Here is a 19,854-nt window from a genome sequence, read left to right on the forward strand (position 1 = left end):
TTAGGCTGGCACAGTCCCAGTTCATCAGACAGCCCCACGCTATCACAGTGCTTCAAGCATCACTGCAGAGACCCGGATGGCTTGAATTATTACCCCCACTTGCTATTTTGATTTCCCCATCAGTCCATTCCAGCCCCAGCCATATTCCATTTTCTAAGCAACAACTTTGTTTCCTCATCAGACAGTTCTTCATCTCAATGCTGTGACACCACCTTCCCACGTCCTTCTGTGACCTTGTCTGGCTCTGTCCTGACCCAGAAGTTATCCCTTGTTCCCAGCCTTCCTACCCTCACTGTGCCTAAGCCTGCCCCATACTTTCCCATATCCTCTGTTATTAGATGATGCTCTTTGCCTAACCACAAAAAGTAAATTGGCACCGGTTTCATCCAGAGAGCCAGGAAGCCCCCATTCCCTGTGGACAGTCCCTATGGAATTTGATGGGAATGTTTATAACGTGTATCAGCAGATGTATTATTTTGGGCAACTCAAGACAGGCTGGGAACAGCAGCAAGGCAACCTATGTCCCTCCATACAGGGGGACAAGTTGCAGCAAGTTGCACAGTGCCAGGGTGAAGGGTGACCGTGCTGTGGGCAGCCAATTTGGTGAAGTAAAAAGAGTGCTGAGAACAGCCCATGCCATGAGCAGTAGTCATTGGTGTTACATGTATGGTGTGGTGGGGACAAAACCCATCACCAGTGCCAGCTTGAGCTGGTAGCAAGTGCCATGAGCTGTTCCCACGTGGACAGAGCTGATGCTCATAGAGGGAGGCACCAAGAGAGTTGCTCTGGGAAGTGGCCAGCCAAAACACACAAAGTTCCTGTGCTTCAAATCAGCCCCAAATCTGCCTTCTAAGCCTGCAGGGTTCCCCTCAGGCTGGGCATGGGACACTCCCCTTCCCCTAGATTTTGGGGTCCTGCATGGACATAAAACATCAAGATGGGACCAAGCATGATGAGGTGAGGCTGAGGAGCTCCGGATCGGATCCCTCAGGTGATGCCTGAATGAGCAGTGGGGCTAACTACCATCCTCCATCTGCAAAGGAGCAAACACCTCACCTCCTTCAGGGTTCATGTTTCTGTGCCGATCTCCCCAAGCAAAGAGCTGTTTGAGATACTGATGATGAAGAACTTGAGTTGCCCACTTAAAATTAGGTGGACTGACCCAAAGCCACTCCAAATCTCCTCTCTAGGTACTCTGCCACTGACTTGCATGGGAGGAACGAGGAGAGACAGATGCTTACAGTGCATTGGCCACTTCTTACCACAGTAGGTTAAATGAGGCTGAGAAGCTGAAAAACTAGATTAAGCAATTGGAGCATAATATCCTTGGGGTGGGAGAGGAAAGCAGGCAGACACCATTGCTATTTGAGTCATCTCGGGATTGCTGATCAGGCTGGGAAAGGGAGCTGCAACATCACATTCTGTGCAAGAAGAATATGTTAGTTTTGAGAATATTTAACTTAAAAACCAGAAACTACAATAACACAAAGAAATAATACTATAAAAATTGCCAGGATTTGGCAGACCAGACAGTGCTTTTGTCAGTGTATGACTTTCAGGGAAGAGCTGAATAAAGGTCTCAGAGAAGACTTGCTTCCTGTGCTGTTCCCTGTGCATCTCTGAAGCCACTTGGTGCATGTAGTATGTGCTGGGAGCAGGCAAGACCCTGGGACACAGTCCTGGTTGTATCAGCTGGCTGTGCTGTGCAGCTGCCCAGGCACTGTGTTCAGTGCCTGCAGGGAGATTTAAAATAAACAGGACATGGATGGATACTTATTTTCCCCTTCATTTCTGTGACATCCCCTTCTATCTATGAAAGTCCTATCCATTTTCAAGTCCAGGGAGAGATGCAAATGTGGGGACATGTTTTCTCTAACAGGAGGGCTCAGAGCAAGTCCAGGAGGATGGAAAAATCCTCAGTATGTTTAACAGAAAGGCAAACTAAGGAATGAGAAATCAAGGCTGAGAATTTGGTTGATGAAATTAATTGAAAATTACATTATATTCCTTATGAATAAAGCTATAATTTACTCAGTGAAGTGGGGAAGCCAGTCAGCAGATATTAATCATCGTTCACCTATCCAGACTGGTGGAATTTACTTGCTCCTTAATCTGCATTTATATCTCAGCAGTATCAATTCACTGTTACAGCAGAAACAAATGCATCTGAAATGCCAGCTTAGGGAACAGGAAGGCACACAAGCAGATCTGGGGCTCAGCAGGACATAGCTGGCACACATTCTACTCCCTGCATATGCCTTCCACTGGAGAAACCCCAGCAGAAAGTAGCCATAAAACATTAACCAAGTTACTCTCTGTGAGAGATATCTTTGGGTGGTTCTAGCCAAAGACCTGGAAGTAAAGACAAAAAATCTAATGTTTTACAGTAATTTAAAAGCCAGATAGTGAGAGTCTAATTTGGTCCAGTAGAGGATCTTGTTGCACTTAAACCAGAGCAGAGTTTGAAACTGCCAATGATAAAGTGGAAAGAAGAAATGACAAAGCAGAAAGCACTGCTTTGGAACCTCCCAAGCAAGATGGCTTTCTGCCACCAAGAATCAGGTGTCCTGGCCCTTTAAAAAAAAGTAAAGCATTATCCTCTTTCATTTTTGGTGTTCTGACAGCAAACTTCAATGCACGAACATGAAGAAGAGAAGTTTGTACCCTACGACCACTTCACTGCTATATTTCTGATGTCCAGTGTCATGCCCTATATGAATAGCAACATGGACAGAAACTACAGGGATAGATGAAAGCAAACTGCCTGATAAAAACCAGTTTCTGTGTCAAATGTCCCAAGGCAAAGACTCTCCAGCAAAGTAGATACTGCACCTAAGCCTGCAGGCCACTGCTGTGTTAGATCTAGACTGTGGCAATAGGCATGATTGGCCTCTGTGGGATGAAACTCTATGACTATGGGAAGGGTCAGGTCCCTGGTTAGCACTGACATCTGATTATCCATTAGGAAGCAGAGTGGATGCTGTAATTCCTGTATCTTCCAGGGCTGTGTCTCTATGTGGGGTGCACCAGCACGGCAGCGGAGGTAACTTTATCTACAGTAGTTTCAACCAAACTAACCTGGGAAACAATAGCAGTGAAGACAGATAGATATTCCAGACACAACAGCAGTGTCCTGAAGACAGATATCCTGGACCTAACAGCAGCACCCAAGCCCAGCATCTAGCAACACTAAGCCACTCCTGTAAAAACACTATTGCCGCCCACATTACCCAACTCGAAACAAGTGCACCGCGGCCGTGCTGCAATCCCAAATTTTATTTCAGTGTAGACACATGTAACAGGAATTTAACTCACATATCTAAGCTAAAAGCACAATTGTGGGGAGTCCCTTTACATTCAAATGGGGAAGAAGATTGGCCCTTCTAAAACCTGAGTGATTCCTGCAGATCCTGGTCTAGGAGGCAGCATACAAAAACTAATGTAGGGAAAGCCTCTGTAAGCAGTGGAGTTTGGGTCAGAAGCTTGCTTTGGAAAGCAGCTGCAGCTTTCATGCTGCAGACCAGCAAACTGGTCTTCTTCACAATAAGATTGAAAGGGAGAGTGCATCCAGCTTGTTGGAGATGTTGAGCTCACAGGACCAAGAGACAGCTCACAGGACCAAGAGACAGAAGTCATCCCCACAGACCTGACATGGCCAAGGCACCATCTCCTCAGCTCCAGCCAGTTTACTCTGCAGAATCCACTTGCTGATGTACAGCCATGTTCATCAGCTGCTCTACCAAGATGCCCAGATTCCGTGAGATCAGAGCAGAGCCCAAGTGACTGGCAACACCATGCCACATCGAAATCACAAGGGAAGGAACTAAAGCTGTCATTTCCCAGATGAGAAGCTCCTCCAGATCCCACAGGAGCTCTGTGGCAATGCCCAGGAAATGAAGGCAGATTTAATAACAAGACCACCCTCCTTCAGGGTATTGCTTAACTTGCATTCCTACCTTGAGGCTTGCTTATAATCATCTGCTGCTCTTTCTGCAAAATTATTAGCCTCTTCCTCCAGAAGGAACACTCTGCTATAACGAACACCATATTTTTTCAGCCCTGCTACTGCCTAATTCAGCTGACTTTTCCCTTTTACCCATTTTGGTAGTCTCTTAACCATGTAACCATGTTCCATTGCCCACCTTTTTTTTTTTTCTTCTTTTTTTTCTTTTTTTTTTTTTTTTTTTTGAAAGTCAAGCTTGCTGTGCTTGTTTCCACACAGCAGAAACAAGTTCTTCCTCTACACTGAAGGGATCTGTGAAAACACCGGTAAGATCATGTACTTGCATAAATGTACAGGGTGCTACTACGTAAATGTAAATATGCTAACTTGCACCAGGAAAAAAACCCAGCCAAAGTGGTTTAGGTTCAATGTAAGTTTTTTTACAAAAAACAGGACATATCAGCCTGAGGAAATTTTAGCTCCACAGCTTAAAGACCCACAGAGAGAGACAAGGGAAAGAAAGCTTTCAGGACACTCTTTCCTCCAATTTCTTCCCATTTTGAGGAACAGAATAAATTTGGAATAACTTCTATTTTTGCAGCCAAATACTGTATGGCAGAGCTAGGATTTGCCTGTCAATATTACACCTGGATTTGGAAGATAATGTGTCAAAAAGGTAGAAAATTAGATAGCAGTGTAGCTAATTTGTCTAAAAGGGGGACTTACACTTCACTTACCATTTGAAGGACACCAAAATATGACATCAGGTATCCAGACTCCACTGCTTCCAAGCCAAAGAAATCCATAGAGATGATGGAAAACATAATCATGAACAAACCTATAAGGAGGGTTAATGTAAAGGATACATCAATGTACTTGTATTGCATATAGTGGCCCAGATCTTGCTCTCAATCACCCCCAGTATAAGCCAGGAGCTCTCCCTGGGGTTGCCGGCACTGGATATAAACATGAGCAGAATCCTATTCAAAGTCATTGTAGTAATTTAATCTTCCAGTATTAACTTTTTTATCCCCCTTACTTTCATCTTTAAATAATGTGACTATGTAGGCTGCAGTTTCAGCTGTTTATTATAAACTGGTAAATATTTGTATCACTGAAGCCAAATTAACCATTAAGACAGCAAGAAAACATTTGTTTTCTTGTTCAGACAAGACTGTAACCATAAAAATAATCTGATTGGATTCCTCTCCCCTTTTGCCTGACTTCAGATTTTCACCATGGGGAACAACCCAGTGACATCACCCAAGATGCAGAGATTTCACTGCACACCTCAGCAATGATGTCGGTGGCACGTGATAAATTTCTTGTGTGGACCAATAGTGGTGTCCACACAAGAAAGTACAGACAGAAACAGCATGGGCTGAGTCTGCTTTTCAATTGAGGCAATTTCTGAAAGTGTAACGGAAAATGCCCAGTCCGTCTCAAATGAAAATAAGACAGTGCGTTTCCCCCACCGCCAAACACACACAACTACAGACGTGCTTACACATGCTCCCGTCCTACACAGAGAGCCATCAAATTAAATACATTATGGCAAAACATTGTGCTCCAAGCATGGTATGGGGTAGGAGTCTGCTGCTTCTCCTAGTGTCTTGGGCACCTCAGAAAGACCAAGACAGTAAGAAATTGGGGTTCTCTGTGTGTCAACAACCCCACAACATGCCTGTGAGAGACCACTGATCCTTTTGGGAACAGAGAAGAGAGTAGATGACCCTTAGAGGTCCTGCCTTCTCTTGTAGGATCCTCTGAGTTACAAAGACTGGGTAAAAAGGGAGCTGTGGTCCTCTTCTTCCTGGAAAAACAGGAGTCCAGGAGGCAGTATGTGAGGACTAAGAAGACAGCTGGTGGCCTGGCAAAGTTAGTCACTAACATGGGAAGGATTTTCAGGATTTTCCTGGAAGGATGAAGAGAGTGATCCCAAATTGCTGGTTAAAATGCTGCAGAGGACCTAGTCCCTTAACAAACGAGCATCCAGCAGCCAAACTGCATCACTACCAGTGGAGCGCCTGCAGCAACAAGGACCTCCCTCCAAGCACCCCAAGCCTTTGCCTCGAGGCAGCACCACCTTCCCAGCCTAGGACTTGCCACAAAGCCTTTCTGAACCCCACCAGAGACACGTCTTCCCCCCTTAATGGGAGTAGCTGCATTCCAGCTGTCTCCATGGCATTGGGGGAGAGGGATGGGGGGCACGAAGGGCGTCCTGTTCTGCTACTCTACAGATATTTGGAGAAGGTGCCAGGGAGCTGAAGCTCATGAAGATCTATGGCTTCACCACACCCCTTCATGGAGAGCACCCCATCCTTATCCAGTTACTTTGAAATTGCTCTCAGCTCAAGCCAGCTTAAGGTAACATGCAAATAGCAGTATTTACTCACAACACCCAAATCAGGCAACAGGGTTGCACAAGTTTATAAAAGGCACACGTGAAGAAATGAAAGAAAAACCACACTTGGTTTCACTTGTAGGAAGATCAGATTGAAGCGGGCCCTTCATCCTGCTACCCCACTGCAAGTACTACCTAGGAGGGGCTCGTCCTTCCTACATACCTGGCGCTTCTTCCTGGTACCACATGCCAGCTTCTACAGCTCCTCTCCCCTTTGAAGTCCCTCATCAAGTTAAGGCAGATTTGGATCATCCTCCTCCAAACAAACTGCTTTCTTTTGGAGCAGAGGAATAGACTATGCTCTTTAATTAGCATTATACATTGCATGGCTCCCCTGGAGATGCAAAGGTCTTTTTTTTTATCTATTTCTGCATGGTCTCCTAAAGTCATGTGGAGAAGGGAGACCTGCTTGCCCCCCTTCATTCAGCAACTAAGGGGATCTTTTCAACTGGAAACACATTTCTTGGTGAAACCCACAAGGGGAGCCCCAGATTGAACTAGAAAAAGGTTTTATGCTCATCGGAACAAGCATTTCTTGCAAAGATCTCAGCAGGTTCCCATGTGGGTAGGCTACAGGTCAGCTGAGTGCAGCCACATAAGTAATGATAAGCCTCAATTCACACTGCGAGGCTCAACATGAAAAAAAAAAAAAAGGAAAATGACAAAAAACATCCTCAGAAACCTCACCCTTTTGGAGGAGGTCTAAACAAGGGGTGAACTCCTTAGAAAAAAACCTGGCACCAGTGGGATGAATAACAAGGATTATGCAGCAGAAGGCAGGGAAATTGTTTATGAGATGCAGTAATGAGAGGAAAAGCACCAAGGAAAAACAGGAGTGCAAACTGTATTAAAAAAAAAAAAAGATGTGACATGTCTGAAAGCAGCCTGTGGTTTTGGAGGGCCAGCTTAGCAATCCTCACTGCAAGATGGTATGAGTAGGCAAGCACAGCTTCTGTGGGACCGTCAGCCCTAGGGCTCACTGCAAAATCCTGTTCCACACGTGAAAGAAAACCCTTTTAAAAATGGGATGCAGGTGCTAAACCTATGCAATTGTGTTGAAACCAGATTTTCCAGAGGCATCAGACAGCCAAAGATTCATACAAGCAGGTATTTTATCAGTATTTTCAAGGCCCTGGAGATTTCTGGTCAGTAAGAGGTATGTTCGAGATTTTTATTCTCTTGTTTTTCTTTCTGTCTCTTATCTACCACAATGAAATGAGGCTCTCTTTTCCCAGGTCAGTTGAGAAGGTAATTCAGCCGTGTTGGAGACGTCTGCTGCCTGTCAAATCCCTGGCAGCTGCCTTTCTGCAAGAGGCACAGAGCCCAGGTCTGCTTTTATGCAACACAGGGAGGAGGTTCCCAGCCCTGCAGCCCTCCTGGGGAGGGTCTTTCGGTCTCAAACAAGCTAATTTTAGACAACAATGAGATCCATAGGGAACAAAAGATTTTCTTCAGTGTATATCACAAACTTGTTTACAAAGTAAATAGAGAACGGTCTGTAATTTGGGCAATTAATTAATTATACAGTTGCAGCCTGGAGATGAAAGGTAAATGAGCTCATGAGAAGCTCAGCCTCTAGCTGTGAGCCTCAGAGAATTAAGTGATGGCCAGTTCCCCTTTCAGCTGCCATCAGTTATTCAGTCACCTGAAGTGAAGGGAGACCTGCAAAGAGAAGTCACTAGGATTTTAATCACTTTTCACTGTAGTGCAAGCGCTACCCGTGTAGCAGGAGTGCCTGAAGTGAACCCATTCCTATCCTTACTGAAATACTCCACTCATTGACAGACTATTAGCCTGACTTAAATCTCAGCTTTGCTGTCTCCATCCTCTTTGCCTAGAAATTGCCTTGCAGTTTTCAGCAGGAGATGTTTATTTTGCCTGGGTGAGCATTTTTGCTTTGCACGGGGAAAGAAGAATGGATTCTCCAACAGGCAGGAATTGGCATTTCAGCAGGAATGACCAGAGCAAAGTGTATCTCGCCTGGCCTTTGGAAAAAGGAGAGCAAGCAGGAAATTACTGCACAGATCTCATATGGATGTGGTCTCGGGCATTTTTAAACAGAGAAAGGAATGCTACTTTAAGATGAGAAATGAGCCAGAATCAGCAAAGAAAACCTCCCTTAAAACATCTGTCTCATTCTATGAAATGCTGTAATTTTATACACCTTTTAGAATACAGTTTTAGAAGTTTAGCTTCTTAAGAACCAAAAAAATTGCACTATTAGGGCAAGCCAGCAGTACATTGAGATTGTGTCCTGTCTGCAGTGGCAGGAGTAGGACCAACTGGCATAACTGATCTCAGTAGTGTCAACTACACACAAACGGGGGAAAAAGATCAGAAATCCTTTACTTCCCTGTGTATTATTCTACAACTCCAGTTGGACTTGTTCTCCCAGTGACACAGCAAGGAATAACAGATGAGCCTGACCAAGCCCAGAAATGCCACCCCCTTCTGATTCAGCCACACTCCACAGTCAAATCTACTTTCATTTGTAAACTGAATTTACTGTTTATAAATTAGAATTTTATTTGTAAATCATGTTTCTTATTATTTAAACGTCACGGGCTTCTCCAGACAAAAGCAAATTGGAAAAAAAATGCAAAGTCTAAAAGCTAAGGTGCCTTAATTCCTCTCTTAAGATCCCTGTTTGGAAGGGAAGTGCCTTGGTTTGTTCAGATGCATGATATATACGTGTTTTGATGTGCACAAAATTCAGTTCTTGAAATCATCATCAAGAGAAACTGCACTTTGTGTTTGACTGGGAAAGGACCCATGAAGATTTTCTGTGTGGAAGGGCAGAGAACATCATCTTGTCCTTACACACCACTAACAAAGCTGACATGCTAACTTGTCTCTGGTCAAGTATGGGGAGAAAGAAGTTAGAGGGTAGGCAAAAATGAAGATTATTAAATGTGGCCAAGGATATGTAGTCAGGCAAATTGGGAGATATGGACCATGCCAGTACAGCAACTTCAAAGGAAGCAGGGAAACAGGCAGGTTTGGGAAGGGTTTGAGTATCAGCCAGTTCCTACTGTGACACAAAAAACTGAGCAGAACATGTAAGGAAGAGAAGAACAAGCACCACCATCATGCTCAAGGGAAGAAATATGCTGTGGCTCTCCTGTGTGCAGCCTGATCCTCTCATCCACCAACAGTTTTTAAGCTGTTGGGAAAACGGTTAGGATACACATACACCTTAAAATCACTAAGTAAAATCAGGAAGGATCTCAGTGTTTCCAGGAGAGGACAAATGATTTCCTTCTGCTCTGAAGAAATTGCAGCCTAAATAGAAATGACAGACAAGGGGAAAAAATGTTTACAGCCAGGGGGATGGAGTAGAGAAATTAAATTATTTGCCAAATGACACAGATGCCTATGACAAGTAGTCTGTTTTACATTAAGTCCCAGGGTTCTGACCCTTTGTAGCTGAGACCATCTGAAAGCATCCAACATCAAGTTAGGACCTGAATCGCCACTGTTCTATGATCAAATGCAATGTGCTCTCAGTAACTTGAGACAAGCCTGGTCTACACTGTATGTCATCTTATTTTAAATACATCAGCAATCATGGGTAATGGGTCAGATTTACCTATGGGAAGCCCAGCCAAGACCTTGACTATAAAAACTTCCATTACTCCTGGAAACTTCATCAGACGTAGGATTTCTCTGATGCTAAACAAGCTGCCAGACTGTGATGTACCTACAGAAGACGACATATTGATTAATACTCTGTTTATACAGGTTGAGGGTAGAAAGTAAAAAACTCTGAAACTATCTGTTCAGGTTCACCACCCCCTTTCCCAAAAGGCACTTTTGTCTCTGCTGCACCAGCTTTCTGCTGATGGCAGGAGGTTGGGAGCTGGTGCCAGGTCTGCATGCAGAGAAACCCAGTGAGACAGTGGGATTGCCTCCCATGCCAGACCAGACTAATCCCCAGCAAGGGGTCCACATTTACCTTTTCTGAGATGCATATCAAGCACTGGGCTGGAAGACTGCAATTCTACATGGCAGAGTGATTGACACACAGGAAATAATACTCTACCATAAGCAGAATTTAGGCATTAAAGTGTCAGCATTTCAAGGTCAGGACCTTTTTGCCCTTAAATGCAACTCTAAGGTACTTCAGCAGTTCTTGCAGCATGTCAATCCCCTGTCCTTATTCACGTACTTTTTATCAGAAACACTAAATACTTACTGTGCTCTGTCACATGCTGGTTTAACTTTGGTTTAGTCTGTGAAGGGATCCAAACCACTGCTATCAGGGTATTGATGAGACTTCCCACCAGCCCAACATATGAAGGAACAAAAATGCTGCAAACAGAAAAAAATACAGGGAAGCGGATAAATATCATAAAAAAAGACATTTATAACTCCATCTTGCAAAGTCTTGGGCACTTGGATGAGAACAATCCTCTCACAGTTGCAGTACTATAAAAGAGCTCATATCCCTTCATGGAGGGTTTGGATATGACCACAATTTGAAGTTTTACCAGAAGATGGCTATTGCTATCAAGATAGTTTATTGTTTTTATTATTAATAGAGTATAATACAATGTTTGAAATCTGTAATTGTCAGGGGAAAAGAGCTCTTCTTGGTTTAATGAAGCTTAGAAATCTTCCCACAGACAGCACAGCATCTGCTTATTAGAATCCATCTAATCCCCATCTAATCACCAACTTCATTCTTCTAAGCATCATCTCACCCCTTGAAATTTCTCAGTGAAATCAAATGAAGTTAAGGAAAGCAAAGAAAGTACTCAAGATGATTAAGGATGGTAGAAAACAGCCTACAGCCAGAACTAAACCCACCAGAGATACACTACCACTTGAAAAGGAGACATTAAAAATAACAAACATTATTTACAAAACCTTCTGAGAAGGTAATCAGCACTTTGACTGATGCACTTCCTTTTCTCCAAAGGTGCCCAAAACCAAATCAACACCCCTCCAACTGCCCATCTGAGCCTCAAACAATGAATCTTCAACAGAAGTGGGGGCCACATCCTTAGAATGTAGACAAAGTGAACAGCAATTATTAACTACAATTGTACAATGATAAAAAGAAACAATTACAACTTATCTAAAAAAAACAAGCACAGACATGAAAAAATCAATAGAGCCAGTAATTAGTCCTCAGTTATTGCTGTCCTCTTAAAAGGGAAGGTTAGGAAATCACTCCTCCTAGTCTTTAAGGGTATATGGGAAGATTTCACATTCTAAAGGGCTTTAACTCTGACAAACACAGATAGAGCAAAGTCCAAGGCTGGAAGACTGAAACTCAGAGAAGTCGAGCTGAAAACAAAGGGAGAAGTATGTTTTAACAATGAGAGCAATTATCCACTAAACTAGTTCATTAAAAGTCTCCCCTGCCATAGGAACCGAGTTATTTGAAGGGTTTTCTAAAACATGTGCTTAAAACCTACCACAGAAAGCAGGTTTGGGGTGGGAATGTCCAGCAGAAATAGCAAAGGCTTGCGTCACAGAGGGCACAAGACTAGGAGACCATCATGGTGCCTTGGAGGCATCGCAATTTAAGCACTTTGGACTTCAGCGAAGTAATGCCTAGATTTCACCAGAGAAGGCTTTGGGATGTGTGGGCTGTGCAGACTCAAAGTGACTGTGCCATCCCTGCATTCCCAGCAACCCATGCTGCAAAAATAAGATGTAAAAGCGAGCTATGAGCCACCAACTGATGCTCCCTGTGAGCCTGCTGATGAAGGACTGCTTATTGCCTGAATTTTTACTGCTGATTTCCCTGTCAGTCCATGGTGTGTGGTTTTCATGGAATAACCAGCAGCACTAATTGTAAATGCCTCAAGTTTCCTCTATGCTAGAGAAAGGTGCGGTCTGAATAATTTCTGGAGTATTATTTAAGTCACAGAGCAAGACAGCTGAGGATTGAAATGCAAACAAGTAAGAAAATCATCAAAGAGAAAATACATATACACACACACACACACATTCCTACTAATAGCAACGACAAAAGTCCCAGCTGAATATTTTTATTCTCATTAATTATTATTAATAAAAACAAAGTCAGATAGTATCTTTCTGCAAATAGACTTAGTGCAGTAATTTAGACCTGCTGCCTTCCATCCTCCAAGCTGTTCCACTAATTAACTCAGACCACAAAATTAGTCATTTACTGGATCATTACTTTTTATTTTTAGTGCAGCAGATTGCCACTTTCTAATTTAAAATTATCTGCCAAAGAGTTCCCAAGTGACTGAAATCAAATTTGTGGACACAGATTTTCACCCAAGAAATCCAGAATTTGTACTTTACATTGGGAAAAAAAAGTAAATTTACTAACAAAATAAAAAGGATAAAATAACCAAAATAAGTAACTGCAGCTGGCTAAATGTTTGGTGGTTTTCTGGTTTGTGGGTTTTTTTGGGTTTTTATTTTTGAGGTTCTGTATTTCAAGCTTTCATTTTGATATTGAAAAAACACATCACAAAACCTTTCATTGGACAGAAAAACTTCCTTTCTGGTCCTTTTTTTTTCTCTGAGGTTGTCCAGAATCCCACATACCAGTGTAAATATGTTTTACTCTTCTCATCCAAGAACAATTACAGCAATCAATGAGGGAAGGATCCCCCTGTAAAACGAGTAAGCAAATGATGCAGTATTTCACTGCAAGCATATGCCAATTTGTTGCTGTGAAAGAGAAAGGAGAACCTTGACAGTTTATGTATTTGGGAAAACTTGGGCTTGATGTAATGGATTTGTGGAATTTTTTACATCTGGTCACTGAAGTCAGAGAAATCCAGTAAGATGTGGAGCTCAAAACTGTGTTTTCCAGACAAGCCCGAAGCATTCAATATCCACCTTCTTAAGCACAGCTTTCTGTAACTGCTTTATCTTTTTCCACTTATTAAGTACTATCATTCCTTGATGGAAAGGCAAAGGTGGTGAAGGTACACCCTCAAATTAGCTGCTCCATTATCTCATCCTTCAGCAGGGATAAATAGTAAAATTTGACATAACTCACCTGTGTCCAGGAAACCACCTCTTACATTTGTTTGTTTGCTCATTTAAAAAAGATGAAGTGAAACCAAGGGTCATAAAAATGCCATATTGACACAGCAGGTTATTAAGTTTTTCCTGATGTATCTTAATTTCTGTTTTTTCTAATGTTTTCATTACAATCCATGAATTATACAGGATGACACCTCTTGTGCCACCCCTCCAGTGTGGCATCAGTAGAGCATATCCTCCACAGTGAAAGGCAAGTGTTTTACTGGGCTCCTTTCCTGACAAATGGTCACCTCTGAAGCCCTCTGAGGATAGCTTTGGGGTTTCGGTAGGTGAGGGGCTGCACACATTCTCTTTTCCTGTGATAGGAAGACATGCAAATATTTACACTGCAATGTAAAGGGACGCGGGTGCTAAAACCAGGGCAGATGTGCTGAAACATTATTTCTGGCAGCAGGAAAGACAAATGCCAGTTGATTGAGAAGACAGTGTTCTTCCAATGATGCTGCCGGATGCTCAGCTAGAACTGTTTCATGTCACCTCCAATGAGGAAAACTCTACCTCCACCCTCAGATGTTGTTGGGAGAGGAGCTGCATCCTTGCAGATGTGGGTGGGAAGGAGGCAGTGGTGGCTTGGAGGAGTCCAGCAAGCAGCAGGAGGGTAAGGGGGGGTTTGTACCCCACAGCAGCCCTGAGGAACAGCGCTTTGGCAAGGGGTATGGTGCTATTGACAACAGAGAAAACATCCGGCAGTTAGCACTCTGCTGTGCTCACTGGATCCTTTTCTGCATGTCAAGCAAGCAAAGGACCCAGAGTCAAGCTGTTGACCTTATTTCTTACTAGTTAAATGAGGAACAAGTGGCACAAATCAGAGCAACTAAGGTAAAGGTAAGACACTATGACCCCTCAGCAGAGTCAAAGGGTACGGCGGCAGGGTAGGAATGCTTACTGGGCTGGTGGCTCCTGCTGAATAAGACTTGGCTCATGGTCACTTGTCTCTTTTTTTATTTTAAGATTTAAGCATGAACTCTCATCTCTGCTGATATCAGCCAAAGTCCTTCTTCATTCACTTGTGCCTGTTTGGCTTATCAGGAGGAAGCTTCAGCAGGAAGGGATGCAGTGGCACTATTAAGAAGCACATCAAGCAGGTTGCTCCCACAGGACCGTTTCCCATCCTCTTCCCCTTCCTGCCCTCTCTCTCATCCCTCCTGGCTGTCCACAAACCAGCCATGTGGAACCAGAGTGAGCCCTGCCAAAACCAGAAGCAAATTTCCTGAGCAGGGTGGAAGAACAAAGGCTGTGGGCAGGACTAATACAGTTAAATTAAAGGGAGCAAAAGGGCACAGCAGCTTTGACAGCTGAGTTCACTGTATGGCCTCTTCCAGCTTTGTGTTGATTAATAGATTAAGAGCCTTTACTGTCCTGTGCTTCATGGCCAAAATAACTTGGGTAACTTTATCTGTGTATTTCAGCATGTTGCTTATAATTCCTTTGCTTTTTCATCTGGAGAGAGGGAGTCCCTTGCTGAATTTAGTCAGCAGCCTTCCTTCTCCCCTGGGGATTTCTGCTAGCAAAGCCCCTCTCAGTTTGCCAGCTAAGACCGCAGCTGCCCACTATTCTTTGTTTTCAGCCTTGCCATGAAATGGAGAATAAAGCCCATTGCCCTGTCCTGCATGGGACTGATGTGTCCCAGGGTCCTGCTGTCAGGAGGATGCAAGGATTTTGGCTGCAGGAAGGAGCCTGGAGGAGGACTAGTTTTTGCAAACAGGAGCAGCTGCAGCTTGCCCTGACTTAAAGCTTTCAGAGAAATAAGAAGAAAATGTAAGTAGAGGGACCTGGATCCCAGGAGCCCATAACATCCACCAAGCACTGCTTAACAACCTAACAAAAGGTTCTCCTTTTCACTTTCCTGAGGCCATCAGTCAAATGTGGTGGATGCATTAAAAGCAGCCTTTTAAAGAGTTTTAAAGGATTTAAAAAGTGGGATGGCCATCCCAGGGCACATTTGCCACAGGACCCACAGTGTGGCCTGGTACAAGACTCATTTGGTAGCCTGTGGCCATGGAGAAGGGACAAGTGGCTGACAGCTGGGATTACACATCTGGAAACTCTGTCCTTAATGCTGGTGGGAATGCAGAATTAATGATTAAACCATTAATAGTAGCATCATGGTAAACAGATCAAACCCCAAAAAATCCTAGCATCCAAAGCCAGCTGGAGGAGGGTTGCATTTTTACCCATCTAACACTTGACCAGCCTCTGTATTTACTGGCAGGTAAATCCCAACGTGCACCACACCTCCCAGCTGCAGCAAAGTGAGGACCTACTCTATGTTACCTCATGACCTGCTCCCATCAGGGTCAGTTAGTATGAGGGAAATGAATGGAATCAGGGTTCAGTTTCTGAATCAAGACATAACAGTAACAGGTGACAACAAGGGCTCACAGAAGTTCTCCAAATCCTGTCACATGTCCCTGAAGTCAGAGGTGGCACATGTGAAGCACCAAAAATATACAGCAAAGTATACAGCAAATGCAGCTCTTGGAAAGCAAGGCCTGGCCAGACAAGTATGTGTGGGTGTATAAACACATATGCAGAGCATTTCCCAGTTGCTTTGAAGCAATGCTTTCTGCAAAACTTCCATGAAAAACACAATCTCACAAAGGCACGTGAACCATGCGGGCATCAGGTAGTGGCACAGGAGCAGGAGAGAGGCCACTGATCAGGCATTTGCAGGCAGATAATATTTCCAACTTGCAGACACGGTGCTTGAAGAGAGTCCCTCTGGTACCTACCAGCCACACCCCTCAGGCAGTGCCGAGCCAGGATGGGCACCAAAGCCTCCTGCTTCCACCGAGGAAGGCTACGGCATAACAACATGGAATACAGTTTTGGGCTCCAGACCAAATTCCAGTCCTGGCTCTGACCTTGCTGAGTGGCAAATCCCATCTTCAGTTTCCTGTCTGAAAAGGCTGGGACAGACCCATGGAGGTACTTAGGGGCTGCTGCCAGCCAGGAGGCTGCATTCAGGCTGCGTGTGCCACGAGATGGTATCAGTAGCTCTCCGATTAGCATTCCAGCCACAGACCCTGCTCTGCAAAACCCAGGAGAAAAACACGCTGGTGTAATTGCATAATTAAATGTTGCGTCAATACAGCGATTCTTTCGAGGAGGAAGCAGTTCCCAATGATTAAAGATCCCTGAGGATTAAAGGATCAATGTGTATTTCAGCAGTGAATGGGACTGCGTTTGTTTTCTTTCTCTTTTTCTTAATAAAGTCAAAGTTGAACATGGAGACAGCACAGATTGTTTTTTAGTGACTCACTCCTACTTCAAAACTGCACTGCATAAAGCTGGCATTCATAGCCAGCCCAGATTCCTTAAAGAGCTCTGAAAGGACTCTCAAAATATTTCTTTGATTGCAGTTCGGCCACACTGTCCCCTCATACCCTTAGAGGGGCAGCTATGGCTGAAAAAAAGCTGGTGAGTTAAAAAGAAAAGAAAAGCAAAAAACTGAGGTGAAACAAAGAAAGTTCAGGTGAAATCATGACACCAAACCACGTGCTCCAGTAAACAGCTTTCAGTCTGCAAGAAAGTGAGCAGTGACCATTGTGTTCCTGATAACTAAGTGATACATAAACTTAGTACATAATGTAACTTATTGTAAATTAGTGATGGTTGCATTCAAGGAACCTTGTTTTACTGCTTTGACAATGCTTGCTGAATGCGTTTCATTTTTGACCCATTGTGATCTAGTCTGTATTGTTGAGATTCCTCCTAAAAACAAACAAAAAAAAGCACAAAATTTCACTGAAGTTTCTTAAATAAACAAACCCAGAAAAGCCTCAACCAAAAAAAGATTCACTGAGCCTACAAAATTTTTACACATTTCCTGGTACGTTCACGACAATGTACAGAGCTAGTCCAGCTTCCACAGCCCAGGGCAAGAAATGGCACAGTAACACACATAAACCTGGACAACCAAGTGCTCAGCAGATTTCAAGGCAGTGCTGCCAGTGAAGGGTGGCCAGTACCCTCCAGGACATTAATAGTGCCTTTGAGAGGAAAAAAAAAACAAACCCCAAATCTTGCTTTCTGCATTTCCTATTCCCTGCCTCATGGACAAAACATCAGACAAAGACATGAATAAATGTGCTTTGAATCTTTCCCCCAGCTCTCCTGTCCGAGCACGTGTCCAAGCACATGAGACAATGGTACATTAAGCACAGAGCACAGTTAATGCCAGCTGAAGGAGTGTTAAATCCCAAGGGGGAACAAATGCAGCCTTTAAGGGAGATGTGCCACAGAAAGATGCCCTTTCTCACTTGCTTCCTTGGGGTCAGGTAGAAGGTCCTTCATAAGAGGTAGGACAAATCACCTAGGATAAATCACCTGTATTTCACCATAATTCCTCAGTTAGACTTCTTTGGTTGCAATTTGCACATTTTTTCACTGGGAGCCTGGGATTTCTCTAGAGACAGAACATAAAACTCGAGTGGATAGCCATCTCCACCCATGCATCAGCAGGAAAAGGAGAGAGTTTACTGCCTTGACAAAACTGGAAACCATGACCAGGGTGTCCTTTTTGCCACATATGCTTTAGATGAGGAGCAGCAGAAGTTGGCTGCTGATTTGGGAAGAGCAGGAGGCTTTTTTTCATTCTGTGAACTTGACACCAAAGCAGGCTGTTCAAGGAGGTGGTGAGACTTTGCATCCACACCCTCTGCAGAGCCCCTCACAGGGTGAGAATGAGTCATCTGCAGACAAGTGTTCATTCAGCTCCTTATTTCTAATGGCAGCCACATCTGGAAAATCTGGGTGGTGGGAAAGGAAAAAAATATGAAGAGGGTTATGGGCAGTGACCTGTTTCCATCAGAACTGGGTGAGGGAGGGATGTTGAAGATTGGCACTGGTGCATTAGCAGGGCAAAGAGCCGAGAGTGCTACAGAGGAGGTATGTCAGAGGTGCCTCGTGCTGGAGACATCAGACAGAGGATGGGACAAGGCCAGGACCTCACAGTGATCCCCAAAGTCATTGGAGCCACCTGTGCCTTAACTTCCCTTAAGGGACATTCACTCCTGTGTGTTGTCACTGAACCAGCAAAAGGAAGGTTACTGGTGGGACTTGACACTCCATCTTGAAGAAAAAACATTAGGTCAGTGGAGGGCATTGAATAAAAACACCTGGGTTTCTTCCATAGGGAAAATCCTCCTTTGGCAGAGCTTCCTAGGTAAACAGTGCTCTGTATGAGCGGATAAGGCTGGCTGTCCATCAGGGGCTATGCAGCAACAAAGCGATCTGTCTCTCACAAAAGTCTGCTGCCAGGGAAATCCCAGCTCGAACTAACCAGCTCCTGCCACAGCTCCAGCTCAGGCACAGCAGATCCCGCTGCCGGGGTGTGAAGGAGATGGTTGTGGCAGGATGCTAATTCCCAGGCAGCTGGAGCAGCCTGGCTGTGCCAGACTGTGCTGCTGCTTGATCCAACACAGCGCTCTTCCGAGGAACTTGCCTAATTGCCGGAAGAGGCGTATCAGTTACACTCCAAAAAGATGTGGGCGGATTTGCATGCTTTGCCCATAATCCGCCACTAATTTCGAGTATCATTTATTCTCGTGTGCTCTTTTCTGATAAAACATCCTATTTTCAAATACTGCACTTTTCTAATTCAAAGCTTCACTTGTATGTGTGATTACTGCTTTTCCCTATTGCACGGCATAGACAGTCCCACTGGCATCTTGGTGCACTGAACACCTGCGCATTTACATGAATTTATAACAAGCAGGGGAATGAGCTGCATTCCCCAAAAGATTTTAGCCAGCTGGCTGGCTAAGGCATTGCTTGACTCACATTCATATATAGTATCACCCTGTATGTCTAGAAATGGAGAAGAGTAGATAAGGATGAGATATGACCTGCACTTCCTGAACGGGGGCTTGCAACATCTGGCTTTGGATGAGCTGAGGCAGGTCAAGATAGACATCAGAAAGTAGGTGTAAGTGGTCAGTGCTCACATCAGAGGCATCCCACTGGTGAGGCTGGAACATGTGCTCTTCAATCTGTCTGCGAATGGTCTGGCCCAGCAGTGAAGTAAGAAAGTTTGCTGAGGATACACAACTAAAAGAGTACTGGGGAAAAGTGCAGCCAGTGGGGAATTGCATATGGCCCTTAGAGGGCTGAGGGATTGGGCAATAACACGGCAGTTTAAAGTCAGTGAAGATTAAATTTAAAGTGATGCATTCAGGGAAAACAGGTCTTAAATTCATATGTGAAATTATGGTTTCTGAACTGCTTATTATAACTCAGAAATGAGACCTCTGGAGATCACAGACTATTCCACAAAACCATTGGTTCATTGCTCAACTAATCAAAGATTAGGGATTGCCATGAAAGAAACAGCAAGTTGAAAGAGAACCTCATTTAGCCACTGTATAACCCATTGGTTCACCAGTATTTTGAATAGTGCATGTAATCCTGATCCCCTCCTCTAAAAAAGGCATCTAAGAAGTGGGATAGGCTCAGTGGATAGCAA

The 19,854-nt window shown here is 44.0% G+C and overlaps 1 protein-coding gene across 2 annotated transcripts in view; it reads right to left on the minus strand.

The window, feature by feature from the left end:
• SLC22A18 (solute carrier family 22 member 18) overlaps positions 1–19,854 on the minus strand; it is a 64,715-nt gene that overhangs the window by 14,474 nt on the left and 30,387 nt on the right. For both annotated transcript variants that reach the window (XM_027651387.1, XM_027651385.1), the window contains exons 5-7: positions 10,543–10,658; positions 9,937–10,047; positions 4,681–4,781 (exon numbers count right to left, since the gene is read on the minus strand). In XM_027651387.1, coding sequence (XP_027507188.1) covers positions 4,681–4,781; positions 9,937–10,047; positions 10,543–10,658 — 328 coding nt within the window. The remainder of the gene's footprint in view (positions 1–4,680; positions 4,782–9,936; positions 10,048–10,542; positions 10,659–19,854) is intronic.

This window comes from Corapipo altera, unplaced genomic scaffold (genome assembly GCF_003945725.1).
Source record: "Corapipo altera isolate COAL_440 unplaced genomic scaffold, ASM394572v1 78, whole genome shotgun sequence".
Taxonomy (NCBI): domain Eukaryota; kingdom Metazoa; phylum Chordata; class Aves; order Passeriformes; family Pipridae; genus Corapipo; species Corapipo altera.